At 33.4% G+C, this 23,265-nt stretch overlaps 1 protein-coding gene across 1 annotated transcript; it reads right to left on the reverse strand.

Annotated features, from left to right (window-relative positions):
- Positions 1 to 2,804: 2,804 nt before the first annotated feature.
- Positions 2,805 to 9,248, reverse strand: LOC147543279 (putative phospholipid-transporting ATPase 9). The gene is made up of 11 exons (XM_086636409.1): positions 7,905 to 9,248; positions 6,093 to 7,447; positions 5,885 to 5,995; positions 5,525 to 5,801; positions 5,332 to 5,420; positions 5,134 to 5,242; positions 4,800 to 5,009; positions 4,584 to 4,709; positions 4,371 to 4,469; positions 4,059 to 4,250; positions 2,805 to 3,716 (listed from the first exon to the last, which is right to left on the reverse strand). The coding sequence occupies exons 1-11, from the start codon at positions 8,310 to 8,312 to the stop codon at positions 3,036 to 3,038; spliced, it is 3,657 nt and encodes a 1,218-aa protein (XP_086492535.1). The 5' UTR covers positions 8,313 to 9,248; the 3' UTR covers positions 2,805 to 3,035.
- Positions 9,249 to 23,265: the final 14,017 nt, after the last annotated feature.

A 23,265-nucleotide genomic window follows, 5' to 3' on the forward strand; every position in this document is an offset into this window, starting at 1 on the left:
AAATAAGACGGGTCGGAGTCCTTTGTTTTATGTTGAAAGGTCCGAGTCCTTGTTACTTGGAATTATCTCATGATCCCAATGAATGGTGTTAAAGAAACAAACAATATTTTGTCCTAATCCTTACATTGTTTATGTTTGAATGTTGAAAGGTAAATAGGATGTTTGAGGAATTTTTGGAATTTCCAGGATGCATTGAGAGTAAACAACAAGGCAAATTCACCAATGGGAGCTTATCGAGCTTATCACATCTATGATGTATCAAGTGTCAAATGTAACGACATACGTAGATCGTAGTCGACTTCCAAAAAAAAAAAAAAACAAGGCAAATTCACATCATAAAATACCAAATTGCTCCATTAGTCTTGGTTTTTTTATTTTTTGTTGAAACGTCTTGGGTTTCTTGACCTCACCATCTTGCAAAATGCAAAAATGAAGATATCCCTTTTTAAACAGTTAAAAAGCTTACCCATAGTAGGCAATAAAATGGAACCATTAGGGGATTTAATAGTTGAATGTGAGATAGAAATGGTGTGAAAACAAATTCAGAAAAATTAGTGGCATATTTAGTGGTGTCTGATTTCCGAGATAAAAGGAAAATCCAAGTACATATCGAAAAATCATCTACCATAGTAAGAAAATAACGATAACCTGATTTTGAAAAGATAGAGAATGGGCTCCAGAAATAGGCATGCACAAGTCAAAAGGTCTAGAAGAAACCGAAGTGCTAGATGGAAACGGTAAACATGTTTGCTTCGACAAAGGACAAATACCGCACGAAATTTTATTAGTGGAAATACATTTCATACATGGAAACATAAAATGAGGAAATCCTAGGATCCGTGGGACAAAAATAAAGTCCCTCATGGGGATCACCAAGGCCAATCATCGTTCCCTTCGCTTGGTCCTGGACACAAGAGGTAGAATTAAAAGTTACTTCACATAAAAAAAAGAAGTATTTGAGAGATAGAGAGCAAGTTGATCTTAAAGTCTGGAACATGTAAGAATTATTAAGATAAAAAAAATTGGAAAAAGAAACTTTGCCAATATGATGAACCCGAATACGAGACCCACCAGGTAGTCGTACAAAGTAATTGGGTGGAGCGATAACATAATGTGAAAAACGGGAGAGAAAATAGCATATATGTTTGGCTGCCCACAGTCTATGACCCAAGGGGAAGACGGAAAATTCATACATGTGAGACTAATACTAGGGTCGGCATTGCCATGAGAAGGAGCAGTGGTGCCTGTAGCCTATCGTTGTTGATCTAGTAGAGAGATAAGTCCATGGTACTGTTCCTGACTGAGGGATGTGGCTAAAGGCACCACAGCTGAAGCAGGGTCAGCCGAGAGAGAAGCAGCGAGCAGGTTCTGGGTCGGTTCGCGGGTCCTTTCCGGTTTGTATATCCGTTCAATTGGTAACACGTAGACTTTACGTGACCGTGCATATGACAATGGTCACAGTCGGGTCGTCGACGCTTAGGGCGTGTTTGGTCAAGACGGTCGGACCGAGAAGAGTTTCCGACGGCTCTAGCCGCAGCTTCAGTGCCGATAGAGGTGACAACCATGATTTTTGCTGAACTTCTTCCTGCTTAACGAGTGAGTGGATGTGTAAAATAGATGGAAAGGGGTCATGAGGAGAATCTGACTTCTAATAGCGGAGAAACGATCGTGAAGTCTTTGAAGAAATTCCATGGTACGTTCTTGGTTAGAACAGTCGAGGAGTGATTTACCATGACCACAAACGCATGGGTCGACGACCATGAGAGATTGCAGTTCATCCTGAAGTGACTTGAGACTCGTGAAATAAGAAGAGACATCAAAACCATCTTGCTTAAGAGAAGAGATGGCTTTTTTCAATTGATAGATTTTCGGAGCATTCGTTTGGAAAAAAATAGTCATGGAGATTGCTCGAGATATCCGTTGCATTGTCATAATAAAGAATGGAAGACCTGATGTCCAGAGCGACATAATTAATAATCCAACTACTCACAAGATCACTACATCTTTCCCAAGAATGTAGTTCGGTAGGGTTAGAAGGTTTTGGTATGGATCCATCAACAAACCCGAGCTTATCTTTGGCACGAAGGACCACTTTCATACCTCGAGTCTAAGATGCATAGTTTTCTCCTGTCAAAAGTGGAGTAATGAGCACTATAGTACGTGAGTCAGAGTGGTAAACATCAAACACTGGAGAAGAATGAGGTGGTGTAGCAGAAACATAATCAGAGGAAACTTCTGGGACTAGACATGATGAATTAAAAATGATATTGATTGAAAAAAAATAATCGAACTTAACTCTTATACCATGTGAAGAGGCAATAACGTTTAAATAATTCTAGTGAAGAGATTAGAGAGGAGCCGAGACGAGAGAGAAAAGAGAGAGTTTAGAGATTTAATTATATGTTGTATATTGTATTGCATATAATGGGGTATATATAAGTTTACAAGTTTGGGTTAGTAAAGGATACACATGAAATTGTAACTATTTTTTTTTTTTTTTTTTTTTTTTTTTTTTTTTGTTGAGCTCATGAAATTGTAACTAATACTATCTAATGATATACATGAAATCGTATTTTAGATTTTGTGGAGTCTGGCCGATAGCAAGGTCGTTGTTTGTGGGTTGCCTAGCTGGGTCATGTTGATCCGGCTGGGTGGCCCTTAATAAAGAGGAATTTGAAGATGATGAAGTATTTAAAGATAAAAATAATGTGAGAAGATAAAAGAGAAGATGAAAACTTAAAGCTAATTTGGTCATAGATACATTGAAGTGAAAACATAAACACCATAATCAAGAAAACCCTGAATTATCCAACATTTCTATGGACTTCTTCATTCACTATCTAAATACAATTGAAAAAAAAAAAGATACAAATTGATGGGTTTTGAATGAAAAAAAGAAAGATAAATGATATAATCAAAATTTACATCTTTAACTCAAAATTGAAATATTTTACATGGGTTTGATCTCCACTAGTGTCAGATGTGAAGTATTGAGAGCATAAGAGAATGGAGCAGATGATCTTATCAGTTCACATTCATTTACCAACAACAGTAATATCTACACTATCCCTGGCGCAGTCGATTTTCGTCTTATGATGCCGTTTCTCTCTCAATCTATTCGATTTTGCTTCTAATCTTGCTGTAAAACCTACTGTTATAGGTCTAAGTGATCTCTGCCTTACCATTTGGCAATACTCAGGATCATCGGTTTGTCCGTCTAGTCTTAACCATTGAATCATTTCATGATACATAGGGAAGAACCTCATTTGAACAGCCGCGTATAAGAAGTATGGTATGAGAGTAGAAATCACAACAAAGAGAGTTACGAGCCAGTAAGAAGGCGATGGTGCTAAAGCTTCAACAAAGACTTGATAGGCGGTTGTTGATAATGTAGGAGACATTGACCCATAAGCTAAGAGAAAGATATACCATAAGACGATTCCGCCCCATATGAAGAGATGTTGAATCATGGTGAAATAACTTACTGAGAGAGCCATTTGACAGTTCACGACCCAAACAACACATGTATACATGGTTGCTCCGAGAATCTCAAACCCAACAACTTCTCCGCTTTTACGAAATGCTTGAAATTCAAGTGCCTTTATACAGAAAAAGAATATCATAATGGCGCTGCAAATTCCGTTTGCCATCCAACTGAGTATTCGACTCCAGCTGAATAGAACATTTTGCACACCTTCTTGGTATAGTAAGGGAAACTGCACATAGAATTAGGTAATTAGTGACCAATTTTCCTTGCATCTACACCAGAATTAGTTTCAAAATATTGTAGTACCACATTGTTTAAGGGAGCTTCGAGAGCCTAAGAGGCATAAGTCGAAGCTTAGGAAGTACAGGGCCTTATTGATGGGCTCGTGGAGTCGTGGATCGGCCAGGAAAAACCATGTAGCGGTTGGGCTTTGGTTTGGGTGGCAAAAGCAAAGAGTATAGGTAACTTTTGGGGCTTGGATGTTACCAATGTTCTTTTTTTGCTATCTGTATAATTCATTTCAGTTTGTCGTAAGAATGTTTTCGTGTCTTTTAGTGTTATGCATGTATACCTTGAGACAAAATCGAGCAGAAACATCTTGATCAAAAACCCCTAACGCAATGACGGGAAGTGACGTGAAGAAGACATTATATAAGGACATAAACCAATCATTATAAGCAGCTTGACCGGAAAATGATGCATAAGCCTCGTACAAGAAGAGAGTAAAACCAAATGCAATGTTCTTGTAGAAGAAGTAGCATATCTGAGAAAAAAGCAAATGAAAAAGCTTAGTTATCTTCATTTTTGCTACCTTGAGTGAAAAAGACATGACATTTATGGGAAAATTAAAATTTCTAATTCTAACATGAAGAAAAGACTATACCATTGATGAGATCCTTCTATAACACCAATGCCCATGTACAAGCAGAAGACGCTCCAAATACTGGAATTGGGCAATTGAAATGTCACTTGACATGACCGCCTGAGATTATCAACGAAAAAGGCGAAGGAATTAGGATACAAAAATGAATAGAACCAAAGAACACCTTTTCGAACAAAGAACAAAATATTTGTGTTTTCTTGTTTAATAACGTACCTGCATTCCTTCAACACCACTGATACCAACTCCAATATCAGCTTCTTGAAGCATACCCACATCGTTTGCTCCATCACCAATAGCTAATGTTGTTTTACCAGTTCCACTTTTCACTAGTCTAGTAACCTGCACGAGTTTCTATTCTCTTAGTACCTTCTTATATTATAACTCATCCATTAAGCATTACGTTCTTTTTTCGAAGTTTTACAAACTTACAAGTGCTTTCTGCTTTGGTGAAGAACGGCAACAAATAACAGATGCACAACCAATAGCTACATCGAGAAAAAGATTTTTCACATTTTCTTCTAGAGCATAAGCAAGTGATTTCCCATCAATAATCAAAGCAAATGCATCAGAGCTTCCGCTCGATGAAGTGATTAATGTCTTTCCCTCAGTTATTTGACGGATTACACTTTCTTTTGATGCCTGAAAGTTACCCACATTGGTTAAGCTTTTCACAAAAATGGAGCAACGATGACTCATTTAGCACCCGTGGCTCAAATACAGCATCGAAAAAATTACAGAGAAGGAAGGAAAATTAATTTCTTACCTTTCTGATTGCAGATTTGTCACCCTCTTTCTCTATTGCCTTAAGTTCTGGAGTCTCTAAGTTGATAATAATCTGCTTCATTCCTTGTCGAAGCAAACTACATGAGAACCTATAAAAAAAAAATTGAGTCAGCAATGTGGGCTAGCTGATATAATCGAGATATATAAATATCCCGAAAATCATTAAATGTTTGCGTACCCAATATTGATGGCAGTTTCCATTTTATCCCCAGTCAAAACCCATATTTTTATACCAGCTTGTGCAAGTTTATCGATGCATTCAGGAACCTAAAAATCATTACAAACATATTAAATTCAAATTCCATGTCAAGTCCTAGTAGGTTTTCAAAGAAAAAATATATCAGCTTAGTTTTTTGAGATTTTCTACTTACCCCATTTTGAAGCTTGTCTTCCACAGCAGTAGCACCAAGAAGAATCAAATCTTTCTCTATCGTCTCTGCAACTTCATCGATCATTACCTCACGATCTGCACTAACTGAATTCTTTGCCTCGATGAATTTCTCATTGAACTTTTTGTATTCTTCCTCATCGAGTTCACGATATGCAAGTACCAAGGTCCTTAGACCTGCATCAGCATATTCGTTAAGGTGCTCCATGGTTTTTTCTTCAAATTCCCTCCCATTCTTCGAAAGCCTCTCAAACATGACACTGCATAGGGAAAGGATTCAAATCATTTAGAATATGTATACACATGGATGATATCAAATGCAGCCATTAAAACTGTTTTAGACCTGTCAGCTCCTTTGGACAGTAGTAATAGTTTGCCATCTTCGTCTCTGACAATCACAGACATTCGCTTTCTTGTGCTATTAAACTCTATGAAGTTCAAAAGCTGATATGACCTGCAGAAAACAGAACATTATAAACTACCCATAAAAGTTCGAAATTGTGAAAGTAACGCATCAGATTAAACGTTATCATTTATCGCCAAGAACTGACCTTTCAACTTTCCTGCCAGACCTAGGATCGAACTCCCGAATTGAGATAGATGTTTGTGTTCTTTTGAAGAATTCAAACCCGAGTTCTCTAGCTGCAATCACAAAAGCAGCTTCATCTGGTGATTCAGCTTCATAAGATATATTCCCGGTTTCTTCATCCACTTCTGGTAAAGCTGTATGGCAAATAGCTAGTAAACGAAAAAACTTCTGAATGACATCTGAATGGGTCTCCTTAGTCCATCTCCCATTCACAATTCTTTCGTCTATAAAATTATACCCCTTAATCAATTGTTTGTAATCAGCAGGATCGACTATTCTGTCCTCGTCATCTACTACTACTTGACGAGCTAATGGTGATCCATTTTTTCTCGCCATCGATCTCTCAACCTCTGTTACTCCACGGCCATAAGCTGTTCCCGCCACAGAACACTTAATGAATTCCATGGAGTTACAGGTTAGAGTTCCAGTTTTATCAGAGAGTATTGTATGAACTTGACCAAGTTCCTCATTCAAATTCGAAGTTCGGGCGTGTGCTGGCTTATCGGTTTCTTCATGGTACATCTTCAAATCTTGGTTGATAAATGTGCTCTGTAGAACTTTAACAATTTCTATCGAGACATACAAAGATATCGGAATCAAGTAACCATATAGCATCAAAGCTGTAAGAAAATGCAGGATTGAAGCAAGTGTTGCTTCTTTAGGATCATAATAAACTGTCGTCTTGTCTGGTCTAAGATACCATCTTTTCATAATGCCATTATGTAAGTCCTCCCTGGTTGTAATCCCAAACGAAACGGACCCAATAAAAGCCATCAAAATCAACATCGAAAACAAAAAGTAGATAACCTTGTCCATCTTCTTCTCAACCCTACTTCTTTTCGATGGAGGGTCTGTCGAATTCTGCATGACTTTTGTATCATGGCCGGTAAAGATGACAACCCCATACACATAATCCGTATTCCGGAGTTTTGAATCTCTAAGAAGAAGTTGCTGAGGCATAAGAGGGTATTGTTGTTCTTCTAAATCCATACTTCCAACAAACGTATATAAATTAGCATTTGGGTCTTCACATTTAACCATAGCCTTGAAATCCTTGAAGCTAGAATCCTCATGTAAACTTGAAGTTACCTCCAATGCTTGTTTAACTTTCAAATTCGTCTCTCCATCAAGATTCATCGTTTCAACATAACATATCGATTCTTCATAACTCGATGAAAGTAAGAGGAGATCGGCTGGGAAAAACTGATCTTTTTCGACCTTCACTATATCTCCAACTTTAAGATTCTTCCACATAGTATAATCGAAAACACCGTCACCCAGATGAACTTTAACCGTTCGATTATTAACTTCATTGTCCTTCAAAACATCAAATTACAAACTAGAGTAAAACACCGCACTAAAATGACGTAATTAATTATGAAATCGACAATTAAGATCAAGATACCAAAATTAACTTCAGAACAAACAAAAAGTTATCTATACCCATTTATGATTTACCTAATCTCTAACAGAATAGAACAATAAAATGGCATTTCTCTGAACCAACAACTTATCCATTTTGACTAACAATACTTGTCAGCCATTATAAGGAAGAATAATAAAAAAGAGAAACCCCCACAAAAAGCCCATGATTTTATATTTTCACATAATGATCACTTCAAATGAATCAAACTCTTCTGTCAGAGATGAATATGGAAGAACATTAATTCCCCATTCCAATTAGCAAGATCATAAAGTTCATTAATTCTAAGTACCATTCACTAAAACAACAACCAAAACACATCTAATCTAACAAGATTAATGAAATTAGTACCTGGGTTTTTCGTCTGAAATCTTCGATAGCCTCTTTGATCATCGTTGCACCGATAACAACGACGAGAGGAAGAACAGCACTAATAGGTGTATAAGGAGAAAGAGGTGTGAAAGATAAACCAGCAGCAATAAGGAAATAAAGATTAGCTACTCTTCTAAACTGTTCAAACAGAGATTTGGGGAAAAATGAAAAAAGTGTATACTTAGTAGTTCTAATATAATTACTTCCATAGTTATAATTTCCTGAATCAAAACTATAAGGTTCATTACAAAATACAACTCTTGAAAAACCAGGACCTCCAATCTGTGAATGATCTTCTTTAAATGAAGCTTTCCCACATGAAAATGAATAGATCTTACTTAATTGAAGTCTTTTTCTTCTACCACCACCATTATTACCACTACCCATGATTTTTTTTCTTTCTTAATCTGTGATCTGAGTTGAACCCAGAATCAAAAAACAGAGTTTTGTTCTGATTCAAGATCAGATTTAGAAGAGACTTAAATGAAATGCAGCTTGTTCAAGGAGAAGAAGAAGAAGAATAACACTATCACCACCTCCACTTCCCAAGTTAAATCCAAAACCCCAGATTTTCAATTTATTAGTAGAAAAATACTACTGACCAATTGCTTGCTTGCAGAGACCAAAACCCCAGAAAAGGTTCCTACCCAAAACCCAAGACTTGAAAAATTAAAAGAATTTGTAGTGAAACAAGTTGAGAGAGAAGAAGAAAGATAGAGAGAGAAAGTACAGAGAGAGAGAGAGAGAGAGTACACCACCACCACCACTACAACTACCCAAAATCTGAAATACCCAGAGAGAGAAACTCTGTAATCTATAAAACCCACGGATTAAAACATGAGAAATGATGTTTAGAGTTATAAAATCAAGTTGGGTAATGAAGAAGAAGAAGAAGAGATTCAAGTCACGTTTTCCATTCTAGTAAGGGAAATGAAAGGTCTGATGAGAACAAGACTTTAGATCAGATTTCTTGCTACCTATATCCATTGACTTATTAGGAGTATAATATGAGTTAGTTTCGATCTACTCTCTAAAAAGAAAAATGAGACAATTTCAAAGCTCTCTCAACTACTTATTTTGGTAGGAAAATGAAAAAAGTTTCTGGAAGGTCAATCAATCAATCATGTGAGAAGATTCATCATTTTTAGTGGGAATTACTGAAAAAATCATTCTTTCCCAAAACGAAATTAGCCTTTTTAACGTTCCCTTTAATTTTCTTGTTCAGTAAGATTCCGGGAAGAAGAGACAGAGAGAGAGAGAGAGAGAAGTGATGAGAGAGAAAACCGGGAAACAGATGATTTTGTAATACATAATTAAAAGCTTAGTACTAGTATTTATTTTTATTTTGTTGGAAATGATGTTTCAACTCAATTCTTTACTCAATCAGGACCCACTTAGGTTTCATTCATATAGTACACATCCTGCCTAATATTTTTGGTAAAGCCCAAAATATAATCCTGCCCAATTTCTTTTGGTACACATTTGGTTTGCCACTCATATGGTGTTGTATCCTTGTGTAGTGGTTGTACATCCATTTAAAAATCGAGAATGGTTAGGGTTCGATACTTGAGAAATCGAGTTTTTCCTCTATATTTTGGTCTATTCTCTGTATTATTTTTGGATCATGACATTCAGGGTTTATTTGTCAAACGTTTACATGCTTTATGTAGAATTTTATTCGTTTATTTCGTCATCAGTATATATATATATATATATCTTATGTAGTGGATGATCATGCTATTTATATGACCTAAAAAGAATAAATACAACTCAAACGCGTTTTAGGTATAGACTTCCAACGTTAATGGTTAAGTTAGCGGAGTCTTAATATAGTGGGAGATTTGACCGGCTCTATATCCTATGATTGTTATGATCATCTAAGTTAGTGAAGAAACAAATAAGTTGAAAACAACATCGGATCTTTCTTGTTTTGTTGAAAAACTCTTGGACAACTTGTTATCAAGTCATTTTGACTAGAAATGTCAAACATATTTGGAGTGGAATTCATTTTGTCCAGCGTGTTAACTGGCTACAATTATTAATCATCTATGTAATAAAACAGAAGGGAAAACGATGACTGGGACAAACATCCTTTTTTAATAATGGATATTGTCTAGAAGCCCTTCTCAAAATTTAGAATATAGTCCTTCGTAGAAATAAAGTTACCTATTTAAAAAACAATAATCCTTTCTTTCTTAGAAATAAAATAACTAATTTAAGACAAAAAAGAAACAAAATAAATTTCAAGGGTTAAAAAAAGAAATTAAAATCTTTATCTCTCAATAAAATAATAACTAATTTAAGAGAAAAGGGACAAAAAAATAATAACTAATAAAAATCTCTCTCTTTCAATAAATATAACAATAAATTCCGTAACATTTAATTGATACAAATGTCCGTGCCCTAGGGCACGGAATATACCCTAGTAAAAATAAAAACTCCTACCCAAGCATGTCAAAATAACATATCTATAAATTGATCACATCATGCTAGCTCTTCACTCGCTTAACAACTCATGCGCCTATGAAAGTCGTTCTCTGCATCAAACTCTCACCGATGTTTATCAAAGAAGTAAAAGCCTTATGTTCAACAAAAAAAAAAAAAAGTAAGCCTTATTGGGGATCGATGAGTCATAAAAAAAGTGAACTATGCTAGTTGGAGGACTTGTACATAATTAGTAAAAGATCCTGGGTTGAAGAATCAATAATGTCTTTCTCTGGGGGGCTTCTTCTAGATGTATTATGTCACAGGCAGTTGGACAATGAAATATAAAGAAACAAAAACGTTTGATGTATAGTATTTTGGTAGAAGAGAGAAGAGCTTTAAATGCTGAGATTTATATATTTCTGTGCGTAAGATTTAATTTCATGTACACGTGTCATTTCTTTTACTTTTAATTTCGTTGAAGTCTAAGAGCCATAGCTGGTTGGACTTGGACCCAACGTTTCCTATACGAAAATTGGACCAGGACCCATGAACTTGGAAGGACCAAATTAAGAAAATCACATGCAATTCCTTTTTCTTTTATAGTAATTTTTCTTTTCAATTTCTTTTAGTTGTTTTTATAATTCAAAATTGTTAAAAACAATTTAAACAACAAAACCAATCCATCTTAAGTCCATGAAATCTTGTGATCGAATTTTGGTAGTAGTGGTTTACAATCATGACATATCCCCTTTAATTTAAGTTATAAATAAATAAACTTTCAGGCCCCTGAAATGACTTTAGGGGTATTTGACATTTAAACCTCAAGATTTATATAAGTTGTTGTAGTGCAATTTCATGATGTATTGCATATTATATTCGTAATGTATCATTATCATTCAAATGTAATGACGGTAGGAGTCTAATCCCAAAACAAAAGATTAAATAAATCTGTTGTATAAATGTTTTAATATTCTTGTAAAAATAAAATCACTTTTTTTTGTAATGTAATCTGACAGAAAGAAATAAACAATTACTTTATGTATAAAAATTATTGACAGATACAAGTTTGAAATACTTTTGTTAATATAAATTTAGGCTAAAGGACTCGTAAGTTTAGTCTATAAATACAATTATTAACAGATACAAGTTTGAATACTTTTGCTAATATAAATTTAGACTAAAGAACTTGTAAGTTTAGCCTATAGATACAACAATTTACTGTTTTATTATTTTTTATTGACGCAAACACTATTAATCTCTTTGAAACAGAGGCGACAAAATATTATTAAGTAGTCAACAGCTGGTAGCCCAGTTGGTAAGTGCATCTACCCCGCAATGCGGAGCTCCCAGGTTCAATCTCATGGAAGTATAAATTCATGAATATTGAACTTGAGTATAAATAAAATAGTTTCTTTGGACTTATTTAATTTCGTCGGACTTTAGGCCAGTAGTAATTCGGTAGTTACTGTGCTTATCACATTGTACGATGTGTCAATACCTTTGTAATGACCATTGTAGTCAATATTGAGCGTGTCCTAAGATTCTTTTTCATTTACATGAAAATATTCTCATTTTCACCATTTTGGGCTTTGTCAATTTGTTGATTTCAACCAAAAATATAATTGTTTTATTTGGCCTGGTGACAAAATTAACTCTACCAATTTTAATTTGGTTGTTACAATATCACTAATAATTCCACACTGCAGATTTGAATTAATTTAAATATTTACACAAAAATAATCATGCCTAATTTTGTGTTGAAATTGATTAAAATAATAAAATAGAATACTGCTATATGAATTTCTTTCACGTTTTATAATTATAAGTTATTGTAATAAAATGAAATGGATAAAAGCAAGGAACAATTAGAATCAAGTAGATCCCTTCTTCTTATAGCAGATTCTTCTTTCTAATAATTGGGGACTCTTTCAGCATAAAGGAAAAACATGTTATTTTCATTGTTGTCTCTTTAGTCAGTTTTATGCCTCCTTCTGACCCTTCTTATGGAATGTGCTCATGAGTGATAGACTGATTTCAAGTTTTCTACCAATAATGGGTAGAGGTAAAGAAGTTAAAAATAAAGATCCAAAAGAATAATAAATACAAAAATTAAAAAATATTGAGGTGAAAACCTAATTTCAAGTTTTCTTTTAATTGAAAATCTAATAAATACAATATAATATTGGTAGAAAATTACGAAAATATATATATAATGAGTTGAAGACTCGATATAATTGTGTGATTCTTTTACAAACACAAATTTCGCAACTTCTCATAAAACTATACAAAAGCTTAGAGCATCTCCAATGCAACACTCAATCTTAGAAACTCTGAGTGCCACCTAGGATTTTTAGAGTTTTTTTCTTAAAACTCCTCTCCAATGCAACACTCTATTTGGATCTCTAAGATAACGTGTCGAGGGTGGAATAGAGATATCTCAAGAGGACACTCTATTTCTAGAGTGACCTCTTGAGATATCTCTAATTGTCCAACTCATCAATATTTGATTTTCAACCAATAGAAATTGATTTTCTATATTTTCTAAAATAACTAATTATTTATTGACAAAAATAACTATGCCACATAAGTAAATGAGATAAGTTTAGAGTTTTGCATTGGAGACAAAAAAAAATTGAGGATCTCTATTAAGGACACCTAGGAGTGAGAATCTCAATTGAAACTTGATACATAGGATGAATAGAGATTTTTATGAGTTTTGCATTGGAGATGCTCTTAGAGGAGGATTTTTATGCAGATTGTTTAACTAACGAAATGTAAAAAAAATTGATAGGAAGTTCACAAAGTTTGTCTTGTTTTCCACACCAATATTTTGACGACTAAATATATTTATTTATTACCGTAATGTTTCTTTCTAGTTTTGTTTTTCTTTTTTTTGTTGAAAGTCTTTTTAGTTTTGTTGAAAATAATAGTACTTCTTTGAGTAGTCATCGAATATGTTTATTTCAAGGTAACTTGACCCTAAATATGTTGTATGAATAGAGATATTTCACTTTTTTTTTTTTTTTTTTTTTGTTGAACTTATAGAGATATTTCACTTATCTTAAATGAATATGTAAGCAATAAACTACTAGCTTATTATCTTGTTTGAGGGTAGAAGTGTTCTACACCTAGGAAGTTTTTTTTTTTGTTGAATCTACACCTAGGAAGTTGATAATCTATGTCAACAAAAATAAAAGGTAGTCTGTGTGATGGTAACTAGTGATAAGTCATAAGTGGGTATGGGGGATGAGGGAAGATGAAGACATGTGGTAGTTCCTCAACTACCGGAATGGCAATCCTATGTTACTCACTTACTTGGGTTGTTCAGAATTTATTATAGACAAGAACCACCGTCCAACTCCAAACCACAATAAATAAAAGAGAGAGATAGCAGAGTGGTTTTTCTTTTGAGTCAATTCCCAAATTAGCTTATATTGACCAAATGATAGTTCATAATTTGTTTTAGTAAATAAGAATTTGAAACTGTATTAGTTAAACAAAAAAAAGAATTTGAAACTGTATGTTACTACAAAATGATTCGTAAAATCAAATTTGTGAAAAATTGATGAACTACTTTTAAATCTTTATTAGATTGGAAGGAAAAGATGAATTCATGAACTTTGACAATAAAATTTAGAAAATGACGGAGGAGAGAAGATTGCAAGAAAGAAGAGTATAAATAGGCAAAAAAACTTGGTTTAAGACGCTAATTACAAGTTTTTTCGAATTATTAATATCTGAAACCATAATTAGGCTATAGATTTGTAGACTAATTGTTTGTTTCTTTCATTCCCTGATCAAATTGCATATAATCAAAATTGAAATGAATTTTACGACAATATGTATGCTTTTACGGTCCCCAATCTCATTCTTGTGTTATTTTTATCTCAATAATTTGCTTGGCTTTTTTCCATTTCAACCCCCCTCCATCATTGAATCTGATCTCCTCTCCTCTATTGATAAATGTTTAAAAAGAGTGTCTCGGTCCACCACGGTTTGGCGCAGTGGTTGAACACTCCCTCTTAAGCCCATGAAATCGTGGGATCAGGTCTAGGAAGTAGTTTATCATCGAGATTTATCCTATGTAATTTAAGCAACAAATAAAGTAGAGATATCAATAGATGGGCTTTCGGGACCCCCCTAGAATGGCCCCAAAGGTCTTTATATGGTCTTTCGGATCCAGATGTCTTAATTGACAGTTATAGTGCTCATCTAAATTCACGATGTATTGCATATTATAATCATGATGTATTAATATTATTCAAATGTATTGACTCTTCGAACCAATCTGAAAAAGAGATAATTTGAGAAAAAATTGAGGATATATCAACGGAGATGAAATTGCAAAAGGACAAAGAAAATAGACAGTGTATATTTCGTTAAACCACGTTTAGTGGCCTTTCATCTCTCCTTTGTTCTTTCTCTCTACTTCATGGTAGAGTATTCTTGTTTTTTTATCGAAACGGTAGAACATATGTTTGCTTACGTCATACTTTTTTGTAAGTCCAAATCTGATTATTTAGATTCATCGCTTGCTTTTTTTCTAACTTGACTTCTCCCTTATTAACAATATACTTTCGGACTTTTTGCGCGATTCTCGACAACAATTTCTAACCATTGTTCATTTAATTTGTATTGAAGATCAATGATAACTTTATGCAAAAAAAAGAAGATCAATGATAACAAATTAATTACCCTAAAACTACTTAAGACTCTTTGATTAACACTTGTTAATATTTTTTTTGAGAAGTCGCCTACGATCTACGTTAGTCGTTATTACAAAGCGTTGATACATCACGAAGATGTGGTAATCATGAATGAAAGAGGCCTAAAATCCAACAACATGAAAGAGGCCTAAAGTCCGACAAATTATTACATTATTTACTTTATTTGTAGCCTAAATTACATGAGATAAATCTTGATGGAAAACTGTTCTTACATAAACTCGATCTCACGATTTCATGGGCTTAAGAGAGATGTCCTATCACAACAATACCTACTAAATTAATTACAGAGGATATCCTTTGAAGGCCACCCAAGGTCATTAATGTTTTTGTGTTTTTCTAACAAATCTTCATAAATTAAGTAGTTACTCAAGATTAGTGACGTATTGAGTGACATCCATTGTGAGTATATGACGACCTTGTGTTCAATTTTATCTTTTTAAAAGATTACAGATCACAATCTCACGTGGGCTGCTTTTCTTGTTGAGTTAAATATGTTATTTATTTATTAATTTTCAATTTAACATACTAAATATATAAAATTATTATATTAAACAAACAAAAACTGGTCACAGAGGAATTAGTTGGACCTAATACATGTTAATATGTTATTATGATAATAGTCAAAGAACGACTTTCATTATTCAAACAACCAAGTTGAAATATAAGATTTCTTGCAAAATTATATTTGCTTAATTCATTTTTGTATTGAATACCGAAATATGTAAATACGTGTTTAATGGAGATGATCTAAATGTACTCCCTACTAAAAGAAGGAATATGAAATCAAGTCTTACATTTTGTATGTTTAACAACAACAAAAAAAAGTCTTACATTTTGTATAAGTTACAACTTGAAAAAAAAATCGTAGTTCTTTTTATATTCTCCGTTATCAATGGATAGATTGACATCGGTGATGGGTCAATTACTACAAAGCCTAGAGATTGACCATGTTACCTTCCAAAGACGTGTTCATATACATATCATAATTCTTTGGTCCAATTCTCTAACAAAAATTAATAAAATTTGATGTCTTCTTTTTAATCACAAACGACCATTACTTCCACTCATATAAACAAACTTAAAATTTGAGTTGATAATTATTTTTAATTGTAGATAATGTCGGATTACCTTTAATTTCTCAAGAAGCATCCTATCTCTTTGTAAATCTCCCCGTCCAAGAATGATATCCAATTAATGATATATTAAGTAAACAAAATAAGCGTGTGTAGCAAGATAAGAGTATCGCAAGAAGTATGAAAGTGAGATTTCTAAAATAAAATTCTCACATAGAATTTAATATTTACAAAGTAGTGGTAAGAATAAATGTTTTGATTGAAGAATAGATAGGCTTGTATTTTATGGTAAATGATTTAGATGTTTTGATTTCAATAGAAGTGGAAAGTTAGAAAGTGACCTAATCTTTGTAGCCTAGTCTATTTGAGCTCGACAAATAAGTAGAATATCTCTTTTGTAAAGGAATAAGCAAAGAGCACAAAAAAAGAAAGAAAACTAGTGATGAAAAGATAGAAAGAAAATGAAATAATTGAAGTACTTTTTTTTGTTTGTGGAGTGTTGTTCTTTGGAAGTTTTGGAGTTCCCTCTAAACATTGAAATGGTTAAATATACTATAATTTTGTAAGTGGTAAAACCGACATCTATTATATAAAACAGAAGGGAAAACGATGACTGGGACAAACATCCTTATTTAATTATGTATATTGTTTAGGAGTCCCTCCCAAAATTTAAAATATAGTCCTTCGTAGAAATAAAGTTACCTATTTGAAAAACAATAATCGTTTCCTTCTTAGAAATAAATTTTAAGGGTTAAAAAAAATTAAAACCTCTCTCTCTCAATAAAATAATAACTAATTTAAGAGAAAAAAATAATACAAAAAATAATAACTAATAAAGTCCCTCTCTCAATAAAATATAACAATAAATTTCGTAACATTTGCTTGATACAAGTGTCCGTGCCCTAGGGCACGGGATGTACCCTAGGGCAAAACCCACAACACTTTAAAGGATGACTGGGACAAACATCCTTTTTAATAAAGGATATTGTCTAGAAGCCCTTCTCAAAATTTAAAATATAGTCCTTCGTAGAAATAAAGTTACCTATTTAAAAACAATAATCGATTCCTTCTTAAAAATAAAATAATTAATATAAGAAATACAAAAACAAAATAAATTTCAAGGGTTAAAAAAGGAAATTGAATTTTTTTTTTCTCTCTCTCTCAATAGAATAATAACTAATTTAAGAGAAAAGAAACAAAAAAGTAATACAAAAAACAATAACTAATAAAATTCTCTCTCTCAATAAAATATAACAATATATTTCGTAACATTTGATTGATACAAGTGTTCGTGCCCTAGGGCACGGGATATACCCTAGTTTATAAATATAACGCAAACTTAGAATAAACTATTAACAGAAGACAGTTCGTTTTGCTTTAGACAATAACGTAGTGCCACTATGCCAATTGTTCATTTGTTGGACTTGCTTATAAAATCTTATGAAATTAGGATTGATAATGAACGGCATTCAAATAAATAAGGAAAAAAAAACACTCAAATAATTGAGCACTAGGGAGAAAGAACATAAAAGTAAAAAAAAAATCATGCCAATTAGTGTGAAAAACAGCTAGGGTTTGAATCTTGCTACCTTCATAAAAGAAATAAAGAATGATCTAAAGGAGTTGCAAAGGAAAAAAAACTTAATAATTGATCTAAATGATTAATATAAGAACAAAAAGGTGGATTACCTTTTAATGGGTGTAATATATCTAATAATTATAACAAATTAAATTAATTAATGCCTTCCTAATTATCTTATTTTTTCTTGCTGCTCAAGACGAAATCCAACTGATGAATCATAAAATATAGAATAGTAGCCGACTGGTATAACTTCCTGATCTATTAGAATAATATAGACAAAAGTATGAATGGTCTTGCTCATCTAAAATGATATTAGAAAAGTTTTATTAGCCTAGGAAAATGACATAATCTCACTTTTGTCTACAATAACGGCACCTGTTCCAAATGAATAAGGAATATTTGCAAGGCCAAAGTTGTACTCGTTACCTGTATTGTCTGTATCTTTTATATTTAGCGTGTGGTTGATATCACCTATTTTCATAGAAATAAAAGAATTAATGTGGAAAAAGGTATTTCTGTCTTCCGACAAAGTATAATTCCATGACTTTATTTCCCTAGAAAATCTATTTCCACGAAATAGTCCACTTTTAATTCCTTGTCCCCTTCGGAATTAGTTTCCGTGGAAAGTCAAAAATCAAAATAAAAGTATTTTAATATATATTCAGATACTTGAAACTTAATATTTATCTCCATATATGTTTAAAATGACATTTTTACTCAAACATTCATCAAAACACACTTTTACTCTATACACCGGGGACAATTTTACTTTATACATCGGGGCCTATGACATCTTTGACCTTCTTACCAAGTAGCATGTTTACCAAGTTGCTAAAATGACATTTTAAATTTATGTAATCTTACTTTACCCTTTTCTAATATCAAATTGACATTTTATCCTTATGTTGTCAAAATGACATTCTTACCCTCGTATAATACCAAAATGACATTTTTACTCTTATGTGGTCCGAATGACATTCTTAACTTTATCTTGTAAAATAGTTTGTCTACACATTTCTGTTAAATGACATTTTTACTTTTTATATTAGTAAAATCTCTTTGGACATTATAAAAATGAAAATATAATTTTTTTTTTTTGTTAAGGAAAAATGAAAAAATGAAAAATATAATTTGGACAATATAAGAGTGAAAAAGTAATTTGGACAACATAAGAGTGAAAATGTAATTTTAGCAATAGAAGCGTAAAAACACCATTTTGACTACATAAAAAATAAATAAAAACTTGTCTAGTAACATTAAGATAATAATTTAGTAAAAATATACAAATTACTTGTATATTCTAAAAGCAATATCTTCTAGAAACTAAGCAAATCTGAGTTATCTTCACAAACTAATGACTCAGAACGTGGTGGTCAAAAATATAAATCTCCCTTAATTGGTTAACAAGTTTATACACATTCAATTAATCTCCCCTTTCAACATCAAAATACTTGTCATACTGTTCTTGGGCCAAACTCAACTTTAACATCCAAACCTACATGTGGACTTATTTAAGAAGTCCACATCCCAAAACTAAGAAAAAATGAGTTGATTGAGGGTGAACATAATTGTATCCTCTATAAAACTGCAAAATTATAAAAGTGTCACTGTTTTATTTTTGTTCTCGTATGCTTAATATATTCCTTATTGTAGGTGGTTTATATTTTGAGTCGTCTACACTACAATTCTATGATTACCGTCTAATTGAAAAATGTAATGCACAAAAATATAGAACCGTTGAAAAGACATTTTGCAGAATGTTGTTTATAAATTGTAAAATATAGTTCAAAATTTAAAAGATGTAGTTCATAAATTGAAAATAAAGTTTTACAGACATGTTTTTCCTTGCATTTGCATTACAATGTCAATAATTATTTTCGCACTTTCGGAATTCAAGTCATTTTTCTTACATTTTCCGAAGGGCAAGCTGGCGATAAGTCCAAAATAGAAACTATATTGGTTTAAAGTCCAAACATAATAAAAAATAGTTAAATAATCCATCTTTTTGAATTTCTTTTTTTTTTTCCCTCATGCAAATATAAAAATGAATCACTAAAGTATTAATTATTTAGTAAAGGTGTAAGTATGTGTATGAACATAATTATTTACGCACCACAAACTAAGTTGCATGAAATTAAACAGTGAAGGTGTAGAATAATTTTCATTTTGCATTAAAAAAACAGGGTCATGCAAAACATGATTTGTTTGGTGAATCCCAAAATTTGTAAAATTTGGACTCTGTGAACATTTTGTTCTAATATTGGACTTATGATGCTATTAAGACCTATCTTGGACCTTAGCAAAAAATTACGCATGTGTAAATTATTGAACGAGAGTCATATATTTTTTTTTTGGAGATGGACTAGAAGATCATCGTTACATTTGATACTTCATGAGGAGATAATACAAGGATACACCAAGATTCATCAATCGAATACGCACTATAAATGCCTAATTTGAGCCTTAAATGCCATATGCATCTGTCCTTAAAGGCGAGGCCTAAAGCCCATCTAGTCCATCTCTACTTCACTTATACTTAAGTTAAATAAATCCTTGATTTGCACTTTCATGGGAGCGAACCTGGAATACCCGTGTTGCAGAGTGGGTTCCAACTCATATTTTTGACTACTTGAAAAGAAGAAATCCTCTTTCTATCATCAGGTGGGATACGTGGTCAGGGTAATATCGCAACTAAATTCGAGTATTTTCTCTTTCTACATCTTGTGGATTCCTTGTTACGGAGATCATTCGTCTACCCCTGCTCTATATGCCAATATCAAAGATGACTTGATTCCATGATCCCTCTGCCAGGGGAACAAATTAATCAAATTCCTATCGAAAATCTCAATCGTTGGTATGCATCTTTATCAACACTAAGGTGGGAATTATGTCTGCGAGCCCGAATCTGCCCACGGGCACCCAAGCCCAACAGAGACCATGAACGCCTTTTGCCCATCTCAGGCGTAACCCACCCTGCCCGCTAAGTTTAAGTGGGCAGGCTAAAGCTAAACCTTTATCCAAATACTCGTCCACGTCCGAGCCCACTCGGTGTTACCCGATTGGTGACCGTTCATATTACAGTAGGTTAATTAAGGCCATTCTGGGCCTAATTTCCCTTGTGAACAACATAGTTAGGGCAACCACACTTAATGGGTGCACACTACTTTCAGTTCAGAAGAGCAATATCGGGTTCTTAGATATTATGATCTTTTCTAGCTATTGACCATATGTTTTCGATTTGGGACTAAGCTCTCAAAGTAAAAAGATATTTAAAATCTCACATAGATAATCCCACATTGCTTATTTATAGCTGATAATTATGTTGTGACCTCTTACTTATGTGTGGAAGGTCGAGAATGTTGATGTCACGCCTTAGTTTGTTATTCAAAAGGGTGTGGACTGCATGAGTCAACCCGACCTACCCATCTCTTTAATTGGGTAGGGGCAGGGTTTGAGCAACCGGCTTTCAAATTCACCTGACTTAATAAAACACTGAAGAGATCTATCCCACCTGCCTGAAAACGAAAGAGAACTACTCGTGGACGTCCATATCCGCCCGATTCTCATCCCTAGAAGAGCATCTTAAAGGGGTGTTTAATGTTGGGTTATGGAGTCTCCTACTGTTCTAAGAAGAATCTCACACGTTTATACGTTTAACATTAGGTTCCCGGATCTCATGAATAAACTAATAATTAACCAGTTTGGGTTAGACATATACCTAAATCGCTTTCTTACATGCTAAATTGATCGCCTTATCCCGAAGACCAGACGTCCCAATTTGCAGCTTCTCTACTTGAGACACCCGAGTAATCGACTTGATCTCATGCCTTTAAGTCATTTAGAATTTTATTGAGCAGTTAGACGAAAAACTCCTTCTTTAGACTAGATAAATAACTGAGATGTTTTCTCTCTCCTGCTTAATTGTGCAGAGACATAAATGCTCTTGAAAGTGTACACATATTTATGTTCTAATGAGGTCCTTATATCGAACTTCTTAAGTCAGATCCCATTCAGATCAGGATTCAATATGAATCAACAAAAATGACTCAGAGTCCAACTCTGGGTGGGGTTTCCATACGGGAAGTTTATCCCATCTACGATTCCCTTTTAATGTGGCCAACTATATCAACCCCTTAATGGGCTTGGCCTGCCCCATCCATGAGTCGGTTGGACTTCTTCGAACATATTTATGTATCTAATCCATACCCTTTATATGCCTAATCGCTCTAGTCGTATCTTCCTATCAAATTGACACTCTTTGGTGTAACCTGTTGTACGATTTGATTGAAGATAGCCGTGAATCAATTGAGTGATCATCCATCGTAGTTAGTTTTTAGCTAAACATTAAGATTACTTGATAATATTCGTCATCGTTTGGCATATCCAATAAATCGAATGCATTGCCATATTAATCGAATGACATCTCCTTCAATCTCCCACTTGTCCTACAACAAGTGCAATGCTCAATTCTTATGCCGCTTCGTACCTCATCTAGTACGTCATCCCTCTCAGACTTTCTAGATCCCGAGTACAAATGTTACCAAATGATTAACTCTTTTATCCATTTGAGCGTGACTACATATTTTTCAGTCGCTACTCTTCAAGTGGTCCGGAAATACCAATCGTAACTCAATTAGGAGGACATAATCCATTCATGCACTCCTACTCAACTTCATGTCTATCATGTCAGTCTAGTATCCACCTTTATAAACTCCTTTTACGGCGCGACGTTTAACTGAACCAACGCTTGACATTGCTTACATAAGATGGGAGGAATACTCATGTTTGAGAAATCTCTCTAATCTTGTTAATGAGAGTTTTGACGTTCAACGCTTTGAAGTACTCTTATGGTGGGTTATCAAGTTTACATTCCCAATCATACACCCATGTAGGTGACTTGAACATTCCTATTCCCATAACCCATGAAACAACACTATCAATGAATTTCACATGCTAGTCTTCACAAATCATTATTGTTTGTTAACGACCTGGATTAGGGAGCTAACAATGAAACAATTTCAAGTTTACTTAATAGGATTTCATTTATCAGACCACACATTTGATAAACTTATTTAGAATATTTCATTATTTGTCGACTGTCGTTTAAATACTAAACCAAAATTTTAACGACGAAATAGACACTTTTAATTCTGATAACAAGAATTTGTAAATTTGAATCCTCCCACGTAAACTCCTTTACGCACTCAATTTACGAGTTTGTATAGGTTATTCAAAAATACACTAATGGCTTAGACTCTTGTATGACTTTTCATACTTGGTCTTTGGTGACAGTTTAGTTAACCGGATCTAATCCGTGTGAACTTTATTGATTCTCTTTACTTGAAGCATACTTCCTTCAAACCCGTATAATAATCTCATGTATCTCCACACTAGAATTAATGCTTCGATTGATAATAATGTCCAAATTCAATTTATTTTTTAACTAATAAATAAGAAAAATAGTGATTAAAGTAGAAGTTTTAATTTAAATAATATATTTAACAAATTCTTTTTATTTTGTACCACCCATT

This window comes from Eschscholzia californica, unplaced genomic scaffold (assembly GCF_041429995.1).
Source record: "Eschscholzia californica isolate CP2 unplaced genomic scaffold, dmEscCali1.0.p SCAF_4, whole genome shotgun sequence".
NCBI classification, from domain to species: Eukaryota; Viridiplantae; Streptophyta; class Magnoliopsida; order Ranunculales; family Papaveraceae; genus Eschscholzia; species Eschscholzia californica.